General features: G+C 43.4%; 1 protein-coding gene across 3 annotated transcripts; it reads right to left on the bottom strand.

The window, feature by feature from the left end:
• Positions 1 to 8,161: 8,161 nt before the first annotated feature.
• Positions 8,162 to 19,077, bottom strand: CFAP298 (cilia and flagella associated protein 298). Of its 3 annotated transcripts, none has more exons than XM_065658621.1 (8): positions 19,053 to 19,077; positions 18,697 to 18,843; positions 16,258 to 16,425; positions 14,350 to 14,417; positions 12,050 to 12,208; positions 11,431 to 11,562; positions 9,152 to 9,247; positions 8,162 to 9,051 (listed from the first exon to the last, which is right to left on the bottom strand). In XM_065658621.1, exons 2-8 carry the CDS (start codon positions 18,833 to 18,835, stop codon positions 8,941 to 8,943), a joined length of 873 nt encoding a protein of 290 aa, XP_065514693.1. In that variant the 5' UTR covers positions 18,836 to 18,843; positions 19,053 to 19,077; the 3' UTR covers positions 8,162 to 8,940. The 3 variants fall into 3 exon arrangements, with proteins under 3 accessions (XP_065514693.1, XP_065514691.1, XP_065514692.1); XM_065658619.1 differs by having other exon boundaries at positions 18,942 to 19,072; XM_065658620.1 differs by having other exon boundaries at positions 18,998 to 19,053.
• Positions 19,078 to 19,096: the final 19 nt, after the last annotated feature.

The following is a 19,096-nucleotide window of genomic DNA, read 5'->3' as shown; positions in this document are numbered from 1 at the left end:
AGAAGATGCGGGCAGGGCTGGGGGTGAGGGCAAAGCCTGAGAAAGTGAAACCCAGGAAAGCAAAACTGTACGTGAGCAAAGAGCAAAACCAGGTGTGGAAAGCATCCAGTTGGCTTCATCTGCACGCTGGGAAGCCTGCGGGTTAAATGACCACTAACAGCTATTTTTGTAAGATGTGTGGCTGAGTGATGGAGGATTGAAGCACAGGCCAAGAGAGGGGATTTCATGTCACCTGTGGTGTCACCTGTGGTGGGTTTTCTTGGGCTCACAAAGCCCTCCCAGGCCCCGTGAAGCAAACAGGGGTCACCCTCCAGTGAGCTTTGGAGCTCAAAGCAGAGCACCACTGAGGCAGCAGCACTGCTGTCCTCAGAAGAGACAATGGGTTCAGGTGCCAGAGCCAAATTCCAGCTTGGGAGCATGAAAGCAACAGACACCCTGCCGAGGAGCACGGTTCAGCTCCACAATGTTTGCAGCGTGCAGAGTCATGCACCAGGGCCCCACATTGCCCAGGCCTGTGCCCAAAACACCCTGTCTGCTGGTGTGCCTCACCCCATGGCTTCAGCTGTGCCAAGGGTGCTCCCCACACTGCTGCCAAGTGTCGCTTTTAGAGATGAAGAGAAAGTGGGATCCTGCCAGCCCCCAAGCACTGCCACCCCAACAGATCCTCTGGGTGGCTGTCCCACAGTGGTCACCCTTGGCACAGGCAGTCTGAGATGCTGCTGGCAAACCAAGTCCTCCGAGGATCTCCTTCAGCATTATGGGACTGTTTCTGGAAGAAAAAAAACCCCAGCCCCAGTAAAAAACTCATTTTCCAGCACTATGGGAAATGGCAGGACTTGTGGCTTCTCATGGAGAAAGAGACAAATCCCAGCTTGATGTTACAAACAGCTTTGGGACATCCTGGTTACAGCCTGGGCAGGCATCAGATGCTGGGAACGTGCCTTCAAACACCTGAACAACATGCATCCAGGGAGGGGTGTGCATTAGTGACTGTCCATTAACAATCCCTGTTGCAGACTAATTATGTCTATAGAGGACCGCTGGTGTGCCAGCCATGAGGTGAGCGCTGACCCAGCTGGGACAGCTCCCCAGACAATGGGACAACTCCCCAGGCTCTTATTAAAGACTGTTGCATTTTTAAGACCATGTATTTTTAAGACCCAAAGACATGCTGGCAATGCCCAGTCACTCTTCTCCTGGGGTAACAAGAGCTTGAAAGCATCAGGCAGAGCTCACACCTTCATCATGCAGTAGAATTAACCAGCTGGGAGATAAAAATCCATAGGAAACCTTGGTATAACAGGTCCAGTTGCAACAGAGCTGCCTGTTGTTTGTTTTTCTTTTGAAAAATCAGGACCCTGAGCAACAAGATCTAGTTTTGAAGCTGGATCAAGTTCAGAATCAGGCCCCACTCCAAGGGCGTGGTAGGACCAGCTGCCCTCAAGAGGTTCTCCTGACCTAAGTTGTTTTATGAGCCTGTGACCAGTGCTAACCCCACCTGGACACCAGCCTTTGGAGCTGCAACAGCCTTTGGGTCGTGTTGCAACTCCACTGCCCTGCCAATACATCCGCAGCAAAAAATTTAAAATAGGGTTTCCAAAAAAATCCCTGATGAGGAAAGAGATGACGTGTCCTTTTCTGAATGAGGCCACAGGGTGTTGCTGAGGGAGGGAGAGGCAGGAAGAAACAGAGCTTGCAAACTCAGGACTGACCACTGCGCAGGTGACAATTAGAGGCTGAATCCTTAAATTGCAGGAGCTGTCACTCGGGTGAGAGATGAAGCAGGGGTGGTGTGAAATACCACACCACCTACACAGCAGTGCCCGCAGAACCTCACATGGTAAGGAGTAGCAGCTGCATGTTGATTATCAGGGGAAAAAAATCTCCACGCAACAATTTTTAACTACACCATTGTAAATACTCGGCTGTATTACTCAGCCTTTGCTGAGAGCTGCTCTCACAAACATAACTTTTGGAATAGAACGACAATTACCTTTTTTTTTTTTTCTTAAGGAAGCGCCAGATTTCCTATGTTTGCTATAAACTTCCTCATTCACAACACAACTCCACAGTAGCTGCTGTGCAGCCTGTACTCACTGGCGCATGGGGACACACACAGCAGGCAGGTGGGTTTGGGGGAGGCACAGTTGCACCCCCAGCAGGTACACACAGCAGGGCTGGGTGGCGAGGAGGGAACAGCTCACCGCTGCCCGGTCACCCAGTGCCCAGAGATGTGAGGACATGTGAGATGTGAGGTGAGGACAGAAACAGCCGGAGAAAAGGCACGAGCTTGTGCTCTTGGTGACTCCTGACTCACACGCTGATGACAACCAGGCAGGTGGATGTAATTTGTTGAATCTTCCTCCAAGACCAGAGCACGCAGGCTCAGGAGGTCACCAGCAGCTGGCAAATCCTCCCATCTGCTGACAAGATCCTGCTGCCCGTGGTGACAGGTCTCCTCTGCTTTCTGGCCCCACCAGGGCAGACCTTTGCAGGCTCCCATGGCTGTTACCACTGAGCATGAACAAGAGCTGCGCCCCAGCAGGACATCAGTGCTGCTGAAAGCAGTGGCTCCCACTCCCTGCACCCACTGGGCCCCCACCTCCAGTTGCAAGTTGGGGGCCAGGGGCTCATTGCCCCCCAGGGTCACCTCTGCAGCAAGAGCAACCCACAACAGATACCTCATCACGCAGCCATGCAGACAGTGGTCCCCTCCTCACATTTGGAAAACCTCCAACTGAGCACAGGAGTTTGTGGGCAGAGAATAGGCGAATGGAGAGGGAAAATAACCAGGAACAGCCATCAGGGTATTTTAAGCCGCATTGCGTACATTTGGCTCACCCTGCTCGAAGGCCTTCCAGTACAACAGCCAAATCCCAGCTCCCCAGTGGCTTTTGCCACTCGTGTGGTAAAATGAAGCAGGACAAGAGGTTTGCAGAGTCAGCAGAAGCCACCAGTGGGCGTGGGGTGGGCAGATGCCTGGAATGGTGGCAGTGTCCCGGGGCAGAGCAGCGCCCATCCCACACCCCACAGAGTGCAGCCACCTCCCTGTGGGAAAAACGGCAGAGGAACCATGTCCATGCAGCACCAAGTGCCTGTGCCTTGCTTCCTTCCTCCTGTTCACGGAAACCTCAACAGCACATTAAGGACTACAATGGCTTTAGCAACTCTCACAACACATGATACAAATTTCCATTAATCAGGATGGTGATATCGCCACAAAATAAACATTTCAGCAACATTCCGCTGTGCGTGTCCTTTGATAGAGAATGGATTTTCCCTCTAGAAGGGCACGTCTGCTATCAAACTTCCAGAAATAAACAGTTTAGAAGAAAGATAAAACGCTTTCACACATTTGCAAACCTATGTATGGTGTTCCTATCTCATAATTCTCCAATTCTTTGAAGCAGATATATAATTACATGTAGGCTTTGCTTTGTTCCTTTGTACTCTTTCATCTTTCTCCAGTAAGTTCATTCAGTTTCAGCCACAAAAAACGAATCCAGCAGATCCACAGATGCTGCTGTGACAACTCAGAAGAGCATTGATCCTACAGACCATTTCCCAGCTGAAGAAGAAAATAGCCAATTACAGCAGAGCACAGCAATCAAAGTTACATAGGATAACATGGAGTTTCTTACATGTTAAGTACTTCCTATGCCTGTTTCCCCCTCGCTTTTAGAGTTGAAATGACAATATTATAAACACCAGTATTATTCAATATATTCATCAACGACTTGGATGAGGGAATAGAATGGACTGTCAGCAAGTTTGCTGATGACACCAAGCCGGGAGGAGTGGCTGAGACACCAGAGGGCTGTGCTGCCATCCAGCGAGACCTGGACAGGCTAGAGAGTTGGGTGGGGAAAAATTTAATGAAATACAATGAGGGCAAGCGTAGAGTCTTGCATCTGGGCAGGAACAACCCCAGGTTCCAGTATAAGTTGGGGAATGACCTGTTAGAGAGCAGTGCAGGGGAAAGGGACCTGGGGGTCCTGGTGGGCAGCAGGATGACCATGAGCCAGCACTGTGCCCTTGTGGCCAAGAAGGCCAATGGCATCCTGGGGTGTATTAGAAGGGGGGTGGTTAGTAGGTCGAGAGAGGTTCTCCTTCCCCTCTACTCTGCCCTGGTGAGACCTCATCTGGAATATTGTGTCCAGTTCTGGGCCCCTCAGTTCAAGAAGGACAGGGAACTGCTGGAGAGAGTCCAGCGCAGGGCAACAAAGATGATGAAGGGAGTGGAGCATCTCCCTTATGAGGAAAGGCTGAGGGAGCTGGGGCTCTTTGGCATGGAGAAGAGGATACTGAGGGGAGACCTCATTAATGTTTATAAATATGTAAAGGGTGAGTGTCACGAGGATGGAGCCAGGCTCTTCTCGGTGACAACCAATGACAGGACAAGGGGCAATGGGTATAAACAGGAACACAGGAGGTTCCACTTAAATATGAGAAGAAACTTCTTCTCAGTGAGGGTGACGGAGCACTGGAACAGGCTGCCCAGGGAGGTTGTGGAGTCTCCTTCTCTGGAGACATTCAAAACCCGCCTGGACGCCTTCCTGTGTAACCTCACCTAGGTGTTCCTGCTCTGGCAGGGGGATTGGACTAGATGATCTTTTGAGGTCCCTTCCAATCCCTAACATTCTGTGATTCTATGACAATCAAAGGTCCTGTTCAAGTGCCCCCCTCAGAATCCTCCATATGATGGTAATTTTAAAGTCTCTTTTCCACTGAAACAATAACTGTCAACAAGTCTTGGAAACGCAATGAAGCTTCTTGGGCTCCCTTGACAGGTACACCAGCTGCAGAGAGAACTCTGCTGGGAGGAAGGCGTGAGCAACGTGTGACAGTTTTGTCACAGAAGAGCAGTTACTTGTGGTCATGGATGGGCAGCGGGGTTTAACGAGCAAGATCCAGGGATTATAGATACTTTACTGCTCATGTTATTTGTATTTTGCCTCCTCAGCTATTGAATACTTTCCTGGCATCAAGGACATTAAATCAAATGGCCAAAAGCCAATGATGACTTCAGTTATTTACAGGACTGGGAGCCCACAGAACAAACCCCTCAGAACAGTACTAATCTAAGATGAAAGCTCTATTTGTAAGAGGGATTCAGTTGGATATTTTCAAGCATTTGTTATAACTGATCCAAAACATCTGGAAAGCTTCCTGCCAAGGCCACTGCTCTCAATGCAGTGATGACAAAGTAATTTGAAAGAACCACTTTCAGATGACGGGGAGCAGGCAAACAAGTACTGGGGTGCATAAATGCCAATAAATAAATACCACTAGGTAAGGTCATGTTGCAACCCCTGATCCCAGAGCAGAGCCCCACCTCGGGTAGCTCTCGGGCAGCCCATCTGTTGGGAGTCTTCCTCCCAAGTCGGCAGGACAAAAACCACGTGGCACAGCTGGCCACCCTCTGCTGGCTTGTCAAACGGAAGATGAGATTTTGGGGAGGGGGAAGTGTCGTCACAAGCAGCACAAGGAACAAAGTGATGCCTGAAGGAATTCAGTTTGGGAACCACCAGGTTACAACTCCCCCCGGATAAAAAATGTGCCAGGCTGCCATAAAACTTGCTTTAAAAGCTTATAAACAGGGCTACATCTTTTTTTCTGGCTGCCAAAAAGATGTAAATATTTTAGAACTCTATTGGAAAAGAGGAAAACAAATGTGCAACAACCCTAAGTCATTAATCTATAAATAGTAATTTGATTTTTTTAAAGTATATATATATATATACATACACACACAAAATTGCCCAAACAAAATAATTATTTCCAAGCAGGACCTGTTTTGAAATTTGGGTCCTTGGCCAGCATTTGCACACACCCCTGTGAAACCCATCAAGGAGAGCATTGCAAGAGAGAGTGAGGAGGAAAGGGAGGCTTTGTCCCTGTAGAAGCCCCCTGAAAAGCCACAGCAACACCTCTGGCAACCTGAGCCTCTTACAACTGGCAGGACTGAGCAGGAGCTGGAGCTAGGTGACTAACAACCTTATAAAATCCTAAGAGTCATTGATTTATCATAATGTTTTCCCTGAGTTCTCCCAATCCCAGTTATGGATTGAGAACATTTACCATGCCACTGTGGGTTGCAATGCCAGTGATACTACAAAATTAAGTCTTTCCAGATTTTCTTGACTCCATCCTTTGATGACAGCAAAGCAGCACACTAGGAAAAAAACATCAGCTATGGGAATGGTTAAAAATCTCCAAACAGTTGTACAGGATGCTGATTTCATCTGATGAAGTTGTAGAACAAAGTGTTCTGTTAAAACACGCTCCATTTTCTTACCACATAGAAATAATTCCAAGTAGTTTTAAAGCATAAAATATTTGAAGTTTTGCAACTTAGGCAAATCCCACATACTGATTTTTTTTGTAAAAAACATGTTACTGTAACACTGACATTCAAGAAAAACTATCAGACATCAAACTTTCCTGAAAGTAAAAAGAATCAGTGATGAAGTAAAACCACCATGAATAGTTCACTGGATGGCATTAATTCTCATTTCTGCATTTAATCTTCCAGGTGCAAGTTCAGCAAACACTTTGGTTTCACTTGATCAGCCTCTCTTCCATCACACTAATACTTAATGAAAATGCTGATTTTTTCATCATCAAAAAAGGACTAGCAAAACACTTTATCTTTGTTATTTTACAATCACACAAACAAGCAGAGAGATTTAAGCCATAAATACTGAGATTTGTAAATCTGGAGAGCCACAGCCAGATATTTTTAGGGAACAGTCAACGACCACAGAATTTGCTTCCACCATTTGCACTGGCAGGTTGGGCAAGACAAAAGGTTCTGGCTGATGATATCTCAGAAATCTGTGATTTGAAGTGTCTCTGCCACTAAGTCTTCCTGACATGGGGATTAGGGTGTGAATAAAACAAAAATACTATCAGTGACAAACATCAAATGCAGGTGTAAGTTCAGGCAGCAAACACGACCCATCTGACTGCCAGAGCTGCTGACCAGCCCTAACACCACAGTGCCATAACATGGCATCTGCAAAAAATATTTCACTTCAAAATTTTACTTAAACTACATCATGATGAGCAATTGCCTGTTCTTGAGACTGATGTAGTTAGTGAACACGATCCAGTTTGGCTCAGGTGGAAAAGAAGCACATGTCTACAGAGCCCACTTGGTGTCCTGAAGTCTACTGCAAACTACAGAACCAAGACCCTCAGCTGGTTTGTTTTTTCTGCACGGCAGAAATGTAAAGGTGGATGTTCTCAGTTCCCTGCTGCCCTAGGAACAACTGCTTTGGGGTGTGAATGAAGACAGCATTTTAGTTGTTGGCTCTGAGTGCACACACCGGTTCACCTCTTTTTAAAAGATTCAGTTGATTCTCACAGAATCACAGAATGGTTGGGGTTGGAAGGGACCTCTGGAGATCATGTAGTCCAACCCACCTGCTAGAGCAGGTTCATCCAGAGCAGATCACACAGGAATGCATCCAGGCAGGTCTTGAATGTCTCCAGAGAAGGAGACTCCACAGCCTCTCTGGGCAGCCTGTTCCAGTGCTCTGGCACCCTCAAAGTAAAGTTTTTCCTCATATTCAGATGAAACCTCCCGTGCTTCAGTCTGTGCCTGTTGCCCCTCATCCTATCGTTGGGCACCACTGAAGAGAGTTTGGTCCCATCCTCTTGACACCCATCCTTGAGATATTTATAAACATTGATGAGATCCCCTCTCAGCCTTCTCTTCTCCAGGCTGAACAGACCCAGCTCACTTTCAGGGCACCCTGGCTTTCTGCTGCTCAGTGACCTGATGAGGATGCACATCTGCCTCCACAGAAAAGCATCTCCTTTAAGGATACAAAAGTCTAAACATGTAAAACTCAAGCAGCTTGTTTCTAAACATTAATGATCTACCTAGATAATTCTAGAAATGTAATTATCCATCAGTCATGCAGCATCCCACATCAGAATCCTCCCTTGAAAAACAGACACAATGTTTGCTTCAGGCCTGCTGGCATTTCCTTTGTCAGTCTTGAACCCAGAACTGACTGATGATAGGTTTTATAAATGGTAACGGGATCCTAAACATCAAGCACCTAGTGGAAACACTCTTCGATACATTTAATGATTTATCATTTAAAAATGCTGATTTGTTAGAAAATAAACACTTCAAGTCATAATCTTAGAAGTACTTCCATGTCAGAGATCTTGCCCTATTAAACTTGGTTTTATTGTATCCAATCTACTTGCAAACACCGCTTAGTTTTGTAAACAGATTTCTGCCAATCTTTCTATAAAAGCATCATGGCTAACAGCTTGTTAAACTGAATAAGATCATTCGGTTGGCTTCCAGTGTCAGTGAAAACTAAACCAAAAGAATGAAAATGAAGCATTCCACAATGATTTTCATGTTATTTGTGTTTATATAAAAATATCTCCTTTAAACAATTGTTAAGAGGTCAACTAATTTTAAAATGATACTTTGGAACTAGCTATGTTGAAATGCAAACGAACACAAAAATCACCAACTTTCACTGGATGAGCCTGAGAAAACTGATTTCTTATAAAAGAAATTACCTTCTACAGACCATACCATCTAAAAGAAACACAAGAATCAGGAAGAAAGTATAAAGACCACTCAAAACAATACCAAACATTCTAGTGCATATTTACTAGATATATTATCTATTAAACAGCTTAATATTTCAATATTCAAATTACAAATTTCTAATAATAAAATGAACTCAAACAGGACTGATTCTATTCGTTGCAGAGACAAGTGCTGCTACAGTTACATAGTGACGTAAACATTTACTGAAAACCTAAGGCTGAAATAGGCATCTGCTACAGAAGTGACAATTTCAGCTTTTGTCAGCAGAATCTACCGAACACAACACAACTCCTGGTGGCAAACAAGTCTATCAACCAAACAGCTTAAGGAGGCAAAAAGGTGTTTGCAGAGCTTCATCTCGGCCCCCATTTGATGTCTTTTACACCATGAAATTGCCTTTTCAAAGCATGGTTGTCTGCCCACTCAGCATTTAGAAACGAGTTGTCGTCATCCTCTTCTAGTTTCTGTCAAAAGAAGCGAGAGGTTAAGGTGACAACAATAAACGTAACCTGTGGTTAGTGGCTACAACTGCACAGCTCACATACAGTAAAAAGACACTGTTACCTTAAGTTCCTCCTGCTTTTTGTAGTAATACAACATCATCTGTTTTTGCTCTTCATGACTAATCAGAGGTTCACGCCCTGGAGCTCCTTGTCCTTTCTGAAAGGGAAATAATAAATTTTATTTATGATGGCATTTGCGATATGAAAGAGAAGCTGCTATGCAGAGATAGCAAAATCTTTCTTTCAGACAATAGGGTTTCTCAAATTTAATAAGGTCCCACAGGATAGGAAAATAAATGTTGAGAAACTTCTGCTGCATTCAAGTAAGAATTATTTTTTCATCTCAGCATCTGAATCATGCTGTCAAATTTGTGGACATCAATGGAAGCTACAAACAGGATTGAGTCTATTTTACTTAAACTTCGGCTGTAAAAGACATAATAAATCTCTTTGCTTTGCAGCCATTCTAGATGTCTCAGGATGGGCCCATCCATCTTTGGCTCCCCTGCTAATGCAGACTCAAAATGCCATATGACTTAGTAAAGCAGGGAAAGAAGGCAGTTACAAAACACTACAAATAAAACAAATTTTATTTGTTACCACAAATATATTTTTTTTTCTAGGCAACTGTCTCATGGAAGAAATGATGCACACAGCCACAGCAGAAAGTACGTGATGACAGCTATTGTCAACAATAGCAAATACAACAGTTTGAATAGAGATGGTGAACCCTTTCTGGAACAAAAAGGGTCTGAGGTGGTTTAAATTAACTCCCCAAGCCAAGAACGCAGGCATTCCTTGTCAGATAGAAAACGACCACACTACTTTGCGTTCTCTGAAGAGGTCCATCAACTAACTAAACAGCAAGACAACTTTCCTGGGAGCCTATGCTTCAATGGCTGTTAAATTGTCACACAATTTTTCAGTCACAATAATAGGAAAGAGAAAACAACTCTAGTCTTCTAAATGACAAACACATACATCACTCGACTTATCTTTGCTGAATTGTATTGCTGACACCCGCAGATAATAACATCTGCCATAAACATTAATGCTTTCTGTGGCAGAGAAGCTCTGACTGACATAGAAGCAAAATGCCGCTCCAGAATAATTCTGAGCAATGGTTAAGTACTCCGAGACATTTGACAATCACAAAAGCACCCTCTGAATGTGGTATTATATACAGATAGATATAGATATATATACACACATACAAACAGGGTGAGCATCTTCTGACAAAGCTCTGAAAGTCACTTGAAACATCAAACATTCTTCCCTCGAGTATGGCATTCTCAGAGACGAACACAAATGCACAGTTAGCACAAAATCACATTGTCCAAAAACTAATGAACAGCCCCAGGAACTTGGTGCTAATTCTGATATTGCAAGAACATGACCATTGTGTCAGACAACGGTACACACTCAATGACTGGCTTTTGCCAAAGCATCAGGTCTACAAACTGAGGAGCAGCAGATCTTTGCCTCACTTTAGCGCATTACTCCAGTGGATGACTCAGACCTGTGTTCACAATTAATAGACGGCCTCATCTGCTTCACCACATCTGATGACCGGGAAGTCTAATTTCTTTAAAAAAATTTCAGCTGAGAGCTTTAGGTGAGCTGGAGCCAACAGCACAACCAGTGGTGCAGGCCCAGCAGCTTGTTCTTCCTTCTAGCACTCAGCAAATTCTCACTGAACACTTCGGGAGCGCATAAGTTTGGGCTCTTCCATAACCCATGGCCTCTCAAAGAGGAGATGTCCACATTTCCAAGGCAACCGAGAGAGTTTGAGGACCTGCTGTCAAGAAACTCAGGACATCACAGGCAGGAAATTCCTGAGTTACAGACACTTTCTTTCAGACAATGAACAGAATGAAAAGGGGATGAGAGGTATCCACATCATATATGCACTAAACACTAAAACTGCTTTTTAAAGGCCAGAATAGAGACACGAAAACATTCACAAGTACAATTACTAAAACTGGGCAGACTGAATGACGGGCTCTGTTCAGTGTTCTGCCCTGAGACAGAACTGAGAGCCAGCTGAGGTTTTTTTAGACTTTTCAGTTTGTATTTCATCTACTCTAAAATGCCTCTTTGCAGTACTTTAGAAAGTGCTATGAAGCAAGTAATAGCAACTACAGTATTTAACTGACAGGCAAACGAAAAAGAGAAGAAAAACTTAGAATAAAATAATTAAAACCTTAAAATAGATGTACTGTTCTAAGATGCTCAAGCCGGAACTCATCTAATCGATTTTATACATCTACTGACGATTCTCTTCCACAGAGAATTAGCCAAAGATTAATAGCGTGAAGAAAACTTTCCAGTGATACTTACTTTCTGTATCTTCACAATGATGGTTGTTTTCTCATTTTTGCCTACATAGTCAGAGAGCAACTTTGTTTCTTTCAACTCCTTTCCGGCCCACCATAATTGTGCTTCTGATTCTTTTATAACTTCAAGTCCAGCCTGTGACAAATAAACAAACAAGCTGAAGTGTTGGAGGATGTTGGTTTTTGCTTTTTTTCAAAACCAGAAGTTTTCCAGGAATTTTTTTTCTGGAATTCCTAACAGAAAAGCCAGTGTAATTTTACACTATACTTCTGCCACATCTTCCTCCTCATACTAATCTATGGCATTTTTGTTCATATTCCATTCAATCTTGATCTAACATAAACACTTTGGGCAACAAATTCCCAATACGGGCATTAGAAAGAAATGACAAGCTATTTTAAATGAGTCTCAGACTTACCTGAACTTTGTATGTGACATTTGAAACAAACTTAATTCACCTTACTTCTAGATAAGCTGTTCGTGTGCTTTTACATAAATTATCAGATAAAAATACTAAACAAAATCTGCCATGCAAATGAAAACCACCGTCATTGATAAAACAAAGAGCATAGCACGAGTTTATCCCAGGTACTACACATAATCCAAATACATTACTGCATACATGAGTTCCTGACAAGTCTTCTTTATCTTCAAGCTCCATCCTAACTGGATCATGTGGAGGCAATCCCATGGGATACACAATCATCACAGCCCCTCGGAGCTGGTCCAATGCATCTTTCACCATCTCCATCGTAACACACACATTGGCCTGAACTTGTTTCTGAAATACAGGCAGGGATCATGGGTAATTAAAAAAAATATGCAAAAAGACTTCGCTTTGTAGTCAGTTCAAAGGTTCAACAGTGGGACATTCGAGCAAACCTAACTGGCTGCACAAAGTTATTAGGAGCGCAAATTTTCTTATTTCAATACTGACTTCTGAATACATCCCCAAACTTTTGCCTCTTCTAGTTTGCTTACATTGGTTGGGACGTGGGGAAGAAAAAGAAAAAAAAAAAAGATATCTTCAACTAAATTGTGTAGAACACATTTAGTAACAAATGTCTGTGGAATACAGGCATTCAAACAAGTATGCATCTGATCACAGAAACCGGATGGGAAGTCTTTTCTTCCAAGTACTTGTGATTCATGAACAAGATTCAAACCAGCAGAATTCAAGTGAAGGCTGGAGAAGTGGCCTAAAACTTGATGGAAAAAATAGAGCACATCTGAGCAGAAGAATAAAGCTTCACGTATTGCATGGCTTATGCAGAGATCTGTAAGATCAGATACTTGAGATCATTCCAAATCCTACTGCAACACATAGAGGAAAAGCAAGATGCATCTGGAAGAGAAGAAATAAAAGCTTTTGCTTACGGATTTAACAGTTCCAGTATTTTAAGTAACTAGGTTTATAGAAAAGAGAGCAAGAGAATGTTGCCTCCTTGTGGACATTCTTAAACTAGTTAACTGACAAGTACTACTGGTTTCTCAATCTCAGATTATCAACTTTTAAAATTATTTTTTTTTTTTTTTTTGTAAATACACAGGCATATTTCTTCATTTTCGTCATTATAAAGTGATGAACCTAACAAACCACTTCCCCAACTGCCGTTAACTTCATTCACCAGTGAATGGCAGTAATTTCAGGAGTGCGCATGCAGTGTGGCATTTTTGCAACTTTCGATTGGTTTTGGTATATAATTGGAAGTTTCATCCAGGAAGATCTGCGAAGTGGAGACCAGATCTGCAGATATTTTTGACTCAGGAAGTAAAACTACGCATTATTAATTTCCTCCCTGTTTAGAAACAGAGCTGATGGGATGCAATCCAACAGAAAAACAAATTAAAAAAAAAAAGTCCATCTGGAGAAAATCTTTATAGTCCAGAAGCTTTAATCTGAAACATCTCTCATTTTGTGTAGATTTTGCTAGGACTTTCGACACTTTGGCTGAAATCCTGCCTCAATTCAGGAAAGGTTTGCTGCAACTCAGTGCACTGGAAGCGCTGACAGGCGACAGGGCAGCTCCTCACTTGCCTGCAGGAGGACCTTGGAAACACTGAGCTGCTCACTCTAAATAACTGATATGACACTGTTATCAGCGACAGAACAGTGAAGAAGGCCAATTTAAGTGCACAGGCCACACTAAAAATTCAGTAACATTATCTAATTGCATAACTGGTTTAAAGCTGTTTTAAGGTTCTACACATACCAATTACCAGAACGGTAAGGGGAGGGAGAAGAAAATCACTTGCGCATGTTTACAAAAAAGAAATCTGATAATAAATATTACTTAATTTGTGTTTCAAAGTCATATGAAAGCTGAAACACAACACAGAGCACCTACAGGTTTGGTGAAATTGAATAACTGAGACCATAGCCCCATCAGGGCATATCCTCACGCTTATCTTTAAACACACAAACTCATTGGGACTGAGTGTGAGCCCAACTGCTTGTAAAATCTAAGAGATTAGAACACATTCTTCAATTAATTATACATAAAACTCAAAAGACTATGTTAACGAGCAAAAGGTATTTTATTCCAGGAACATCACAGAATGCAGTTAATTTTTCACCAGAAAACACGACAAGCATTTGCCTAAAGAATGCATCAATAGCAAATTAAGAGCGTGTGGATAAAATTAAATGTGATTTAATCATTCAATGTGGTCTTGGCTGCCAACATTCACTTGGAGTTTAATATCTGATTCCTTAACTTGTTGAACCAGCTTGCCAAAAGCCATTAAGAAAATCATTAACAGAAATGTCAGTTTTTATTAGACCATTCACATCACTTTGTGATATTAGTCAAAAACGGTCAGCCCTTGCCCTGAAAAAGTCTATTTTTTTCTTAAGCTGCCCAACTACATAGAATCTGTTAAGCAAGTCCCACATACCACATGTTACTTCAGGAAACTCACCTTAGAGATTAATGCCTTGGCTTCCTCTATTGTCTTCTTTATAACTTGCTGCATTTTTTCATTTGGAGCTAAAAATAAGAGATGCTTAGTTAAGACTCTACACTTACTATAAAGAAACCAAGCAAACGACATGACCAGGTTATTCTCTACTGTAAGCAAATGAAACATTATTAAATCACAAAGCAAGAGAGACATTATTAAGTTGCAGCCTTTTTACCAGTTTGATAGTTCATTGCCACATTTCTTACTAACTTAAGAAAAAAAACCTCAACAATATTTCTCCTAGGAGAGCCAAACTGACTTTTCCACAAAGACATCTGGATGGTATTTGGAACTTCATTTGGGACAAAAGTACTGAATAGAAAGCAACAGCCATAACCTCATACTCCCCACAACCAAAACCAGGACTTTCCCATGCCATACTTTAGGACTATTGTGGGCTTTACTGGCAGATGTGCTTTAACCAGGGACAACAGCTTGGAGTTTTCTGACTTTTTTCTAATTAAAATCTCAAACTAACATGATATGCAGTTTTGTAAATACAATGTGCATTTCATATTAAAGTTATCTATTTTAATTGTTATAAAAAGCCTCTCCTCAACACAAAAATTCAATTAAATCATGCTCATTCACAGCTGAATACTTAAGTGCATCATTCAATAGTATTTAGTTTGGCCCACATTTATACACTGTTCAATATTACAACTTTCTTAATATTACAAAGCTGTCCTCCCACTAACAAATAAATGCCCAAGTACAATAGTAGTGGTACTGTCCTTACATTAACATGCTTGCAAACTTCTGCTGTAAGGCCTGACACTGCTAACAACCATGCAAAACAAGACAGGCTTTGTCTGCATGCCTACATACGGGACACTCAGCTGTTTCTGAGAACACAGGAGGGAAAACATTTGCCTATAACATAAGCTCTCCATCAAGTTCATCAAAGGCTTAAATTTGATAGGGCAACATGTTGTGTTGGAAGAATTATTTTCCCTAAAATAAGACACTTGGAGTAAGCGGTTTGTGTGTTACAGGTTAAGACTAATTCAAAGACTCCTGCTTAACTGAGCTGCCCCGCAATCAACGTCTGAAGGGTTGCGGACCAAACAAGAGCTGTTATGGTGTCTGCGACCAAACGAGAGCTGTTATGGTGTCTGCGTGGTGTCTGGAGCAGAGGGACAGAGAGCAAGTAGACAATAGCGATCCCTTCTGTGCAATCAGTCCCCAGGCTCTTGACACTAAAGTGGTGCTCGATACACATATCAAGTGCTGAGGCAAAACCACTTGGCAGCAGTTGCAAAAAGAAAAAGTGACAGGAATGAGTTCAGTGAGTCTGAGTCCCAGTGAATGAGAAAAATGGAGGAATATTAGAAAAACAACCTGTTATGCATCTTGGAGCCTCTGGAGAAAAACAGTATTCAAGTACGCATTTACAAACGGGGAGAATAAAGTGAAACGGTCAAACTTGCTTCTGATAATTGTTTACTTCCAAGTACTACAGTTGTAAAGTTAAACAGTGTATGTGCTGAAGTGATATATGATTATTTAGGCTTTTAAAATAAAATTACACCAGGTCCTAAACCAAGACAGAAGACTTACATATGTAACTGACAGCTTAGCTGATCTATTGTGAAAACAGGCTCTTGAAATAGCTACTACTTAACAAATTTATGATTGCCTTTAATATAGTTTATTTATAGGATGATTTTTATAATTAGCAAATAAACATGAGCCAGCTGCCATGCTGGCCTATAATCAAATTATACTTAGTATCTACCCATTTTTTATTACTTCCAGGGCAGTGAGGTAAAAATGAAAGGTCCAAAATTATGGTTTCATGTTCCTCATTATATTGTAGATTATCTGGGTCTGCAGGGAAAGAAGCAAACATTTACGTTTGATTACCGTGTCCATTTCTTCGCCCAATTTCATCCTTCTTGAAGATGCTTCCACCGCTTGGTACACACTTGTCTGCCCATTCATCCTTTAACTTCAGTTCTTCAATTTGCTCATCTGTCAGTCCTTGCATATTATAAGGCAAGTAAACACCATGCTCTGCTAGATCCTCCATCTCTTTACAGCATTTAGAGAACAAGATTAAAAATCTGTGTTATTGAAAACATACTGTTTACAAAAGCCTTTCACATTGTGTACATGCAGGCAAAATCTTACCCCTAGCCTTCAGTTTTTAGAGTTATGTATATGGAATAAATAACAACGTGTATAAATACACCTATACAGATATATGCACTGTAATTATATTACAATTCATACATTTCACACATATATGAAACAATGTAACAAATTACACAGGACAGGTATGAAAACCTAGGTAATACTTGCTGGCCATGAACTTTTTCATATTTCCTTAGCTTTAGCTGACTGCATATTCCTTTTTCAAAATACTTTTGGGAAAGCAACTTCTTTCAAAATGGAAACATTTTATTGGTATACAGTAATGGATTTCTTTGCAGTTCAGAAAGTATGTAACTGGACTTGCTATAACTTTGTCAATATGACATCCAATCCAAGGGGTCAGATTCACACCCAGTACGGAATTAAAAATGAACAAAAGTCTCTATAATAATTTATTTGTAACCAAGAAACAACAGTACAGGGGAACTCCAGCTGAGACAGAGAGGCATAAATGCTGGTTAACAATGCACAGTCTGACGCAGGTAAAACAGAAAGCGCATGGATGCAGTTTCTTAACCCTTTTGTCTAGCTGATTGCACCTGATCCGTGGCCTGCAAGCTACACTCACTACTTTCCCCCAGAACAACTTATCTGGCTGTCAGCCCACTTCACAGCGTCCCTTTCTTGAAGGCCCTCCAGCCTCTTTCCCATTGCCATATTAATTAAAGCATATCCATCTCACAACAGACACACCAGAAGTACCCCAAGTCTCAAGACATGGCAATTCTGTTCCCTTGGCCAGGAATATAGGCACACATACGAAAACATAAAGGCTAAGACTAAATTAGCAACTACTGTGGAGAAACAGCAAGAGATCTGTACAAAATAAGAATGCTGAAAATATGGTAACCACAGTATCTGGGGGTTGGAATGTTTTTTATTTCAAATTACTCTCAAAATGGCCTTATACACTACACATGTATTTGCAACTGGAGCTCATCAAGTGTAGACGGCTGCACCCTTCAGGTCAGATTCATCTGAAGGGAATCCCAGTTCATGTGTTCCCAGACTTAGCCACAATGCAAAGTGTGGTCAGCAGAGAAAAACAGTAAATGTTTTTCAAAGCCAACTCCTGAATTGAACTAAAGAATCAATTTAGACACATCCAGTGATTCTCCATCACATGGCAAGTGGACGCCTTGCACCATGCATGCACTAGGAAACACAAGAATTCCATTTGCATATCAGGTACACCTCTGGTCACAAAGGATTTATGCAGCCACTGTGGGACAGAACATGCTGCACTTCATGGAACAGAATCATAGAATCATTTTGGTTGGAAAAAACCTTTAAGATCGAGTCCAACTGTTAACCCAACACTGCCAAGTCCACCTCTAAACTATGTCCCTAAGAGCCTCATCTCTGCATCTTTTAAACCCTTGCAGGGATGGTGACTCCATCGCTTCCCTGGGCAGCCTGTTCCAACCCTTTCCATGAAGAAAATTTTCCTAATATCCAATGTAAACCTCCTCTGGCACGACTTGTGGCCATTTCCTCTCATCCTATCACTTCTCACTTGGGAATCAAGAGACCAACACCCTCCATGCTACAACCTCCTTTCAGGTAGTTGTAGATAGCGATAAGGTCTCCCCTCAGCCTGCTTTTCTCCAGGCTAAACCACTGCAATTCCCTCAGCTGCTCTCCATCAGACTTGTGCTCCAGACCCATTCAGGGGTGCAATGGACGAATTTTCAGCCATGTAGAGTAGGAAGCTCAGAGTTCCAAACGGCCTCCAAGAAAATAAGTACTACGAAAAAATAAGTATTACTAAACTACCCGAAAATGGGAATTTACACGATTTTGCAGTTTCGGTGGGGATGCGCACTTCCGTTAAATTTGGGGGAGGATGGCTTCCCTCCAGCAAGCCTGGGATTTGAGAGGTATTTCTTAAACTCTGCCAGCACAGAAGTCCTGCGAGGCCGCAGCCAAGTAACCTCCGAGTGCCGCCCCTCAGCGCCCAGCCTGTGAGCAGCGGGGCACAAACTATTCAGGAGATGGCGCACCTAACGTGGCCTGTCCCCCCCGCCTCAGCGCTCCGCACCCGCCCGAGGTGCGGCCCGGCCCGGGCAGGCGGCGAGCCCACTCCAGCACAGGGGGAGAAGCCAGCGCCCGCCGGCTGCCGGGAGCACGGGCCCGGCGGGCCGGTACCTGAGCAGAGGCGCTGCACCTTCAGCCTCCCGTTGTAGATGCGGGCGACGAGGGGCGCCAGCTCGGCCAGGCGGGTGCTGCCGGCCGCCTCCAGCAGGAACTGGCTCTCGTCGGCGCGCTTCACGTGCAGCCGCACCATGGCGGGGCCTGTGAGGGGAAAGCGGGAGGCCGTTAGTGCCGTTACAGCCGCTGCCCGTCTCCCGTCTCCCCTCCCCCCACAGCAACCGCTCCGCGTCCCTGGATACCGGCGGTGGGAAGGCAGCGCGGGGGGGAAAGGCCGCGCCCGGCGCTGTGTGCCCACCCCGAGGGCGCGGCGCCGCCCACCCGCCTCTCGCACCGCCCGAGCGGCGAACAACCTTCCCCCCCGCCCGGCACCGGCCCTCGGCCCTTCCGCTTCCGG

Source organism: Caloenas nicobarica, chromosome 1, assembly GCF_036013445.1.
Source record: "Caloenas nicobarica isolate bCalNic1 chromosome 1, bCalNic1.hap1, whole genome shotgun sequence".
NCBI classification, from domain to species: Eukaryota; Metazoa; Chordata; class Aves; order Columbiformes; family Columbidae; genus Caloenas; species Caloenas nicobarica.
This window is presented reverse-complemented; position numbering and strand designations above follow the sequence as displayed.

Bases quoted from the DNA above. Each gene is read 5' to 3' on its own strand.
- CFAP298 (XM_065658621.1), bottom strand. From the start codon at position 18,835: ATGGTGCGGCTGCACGTGAAGCGCGCCGACGAGAGCCAGTTCCTGCTG. The intron at 14,418-16,257 runs GTAATCAAACGT...TCTTATTTTTAG, and splicing joins TGGGCGAAGAAATGGACACG to CTCCAAATGAAAAAATGCAG. The intron at 12,209-14,349 runs GTGAGTTTCCTG...CCTGTATTTCAG, and splicing joins CCAAGGCATTAATCTCTAAG to AAACAAGTTCAGGCCAATGT.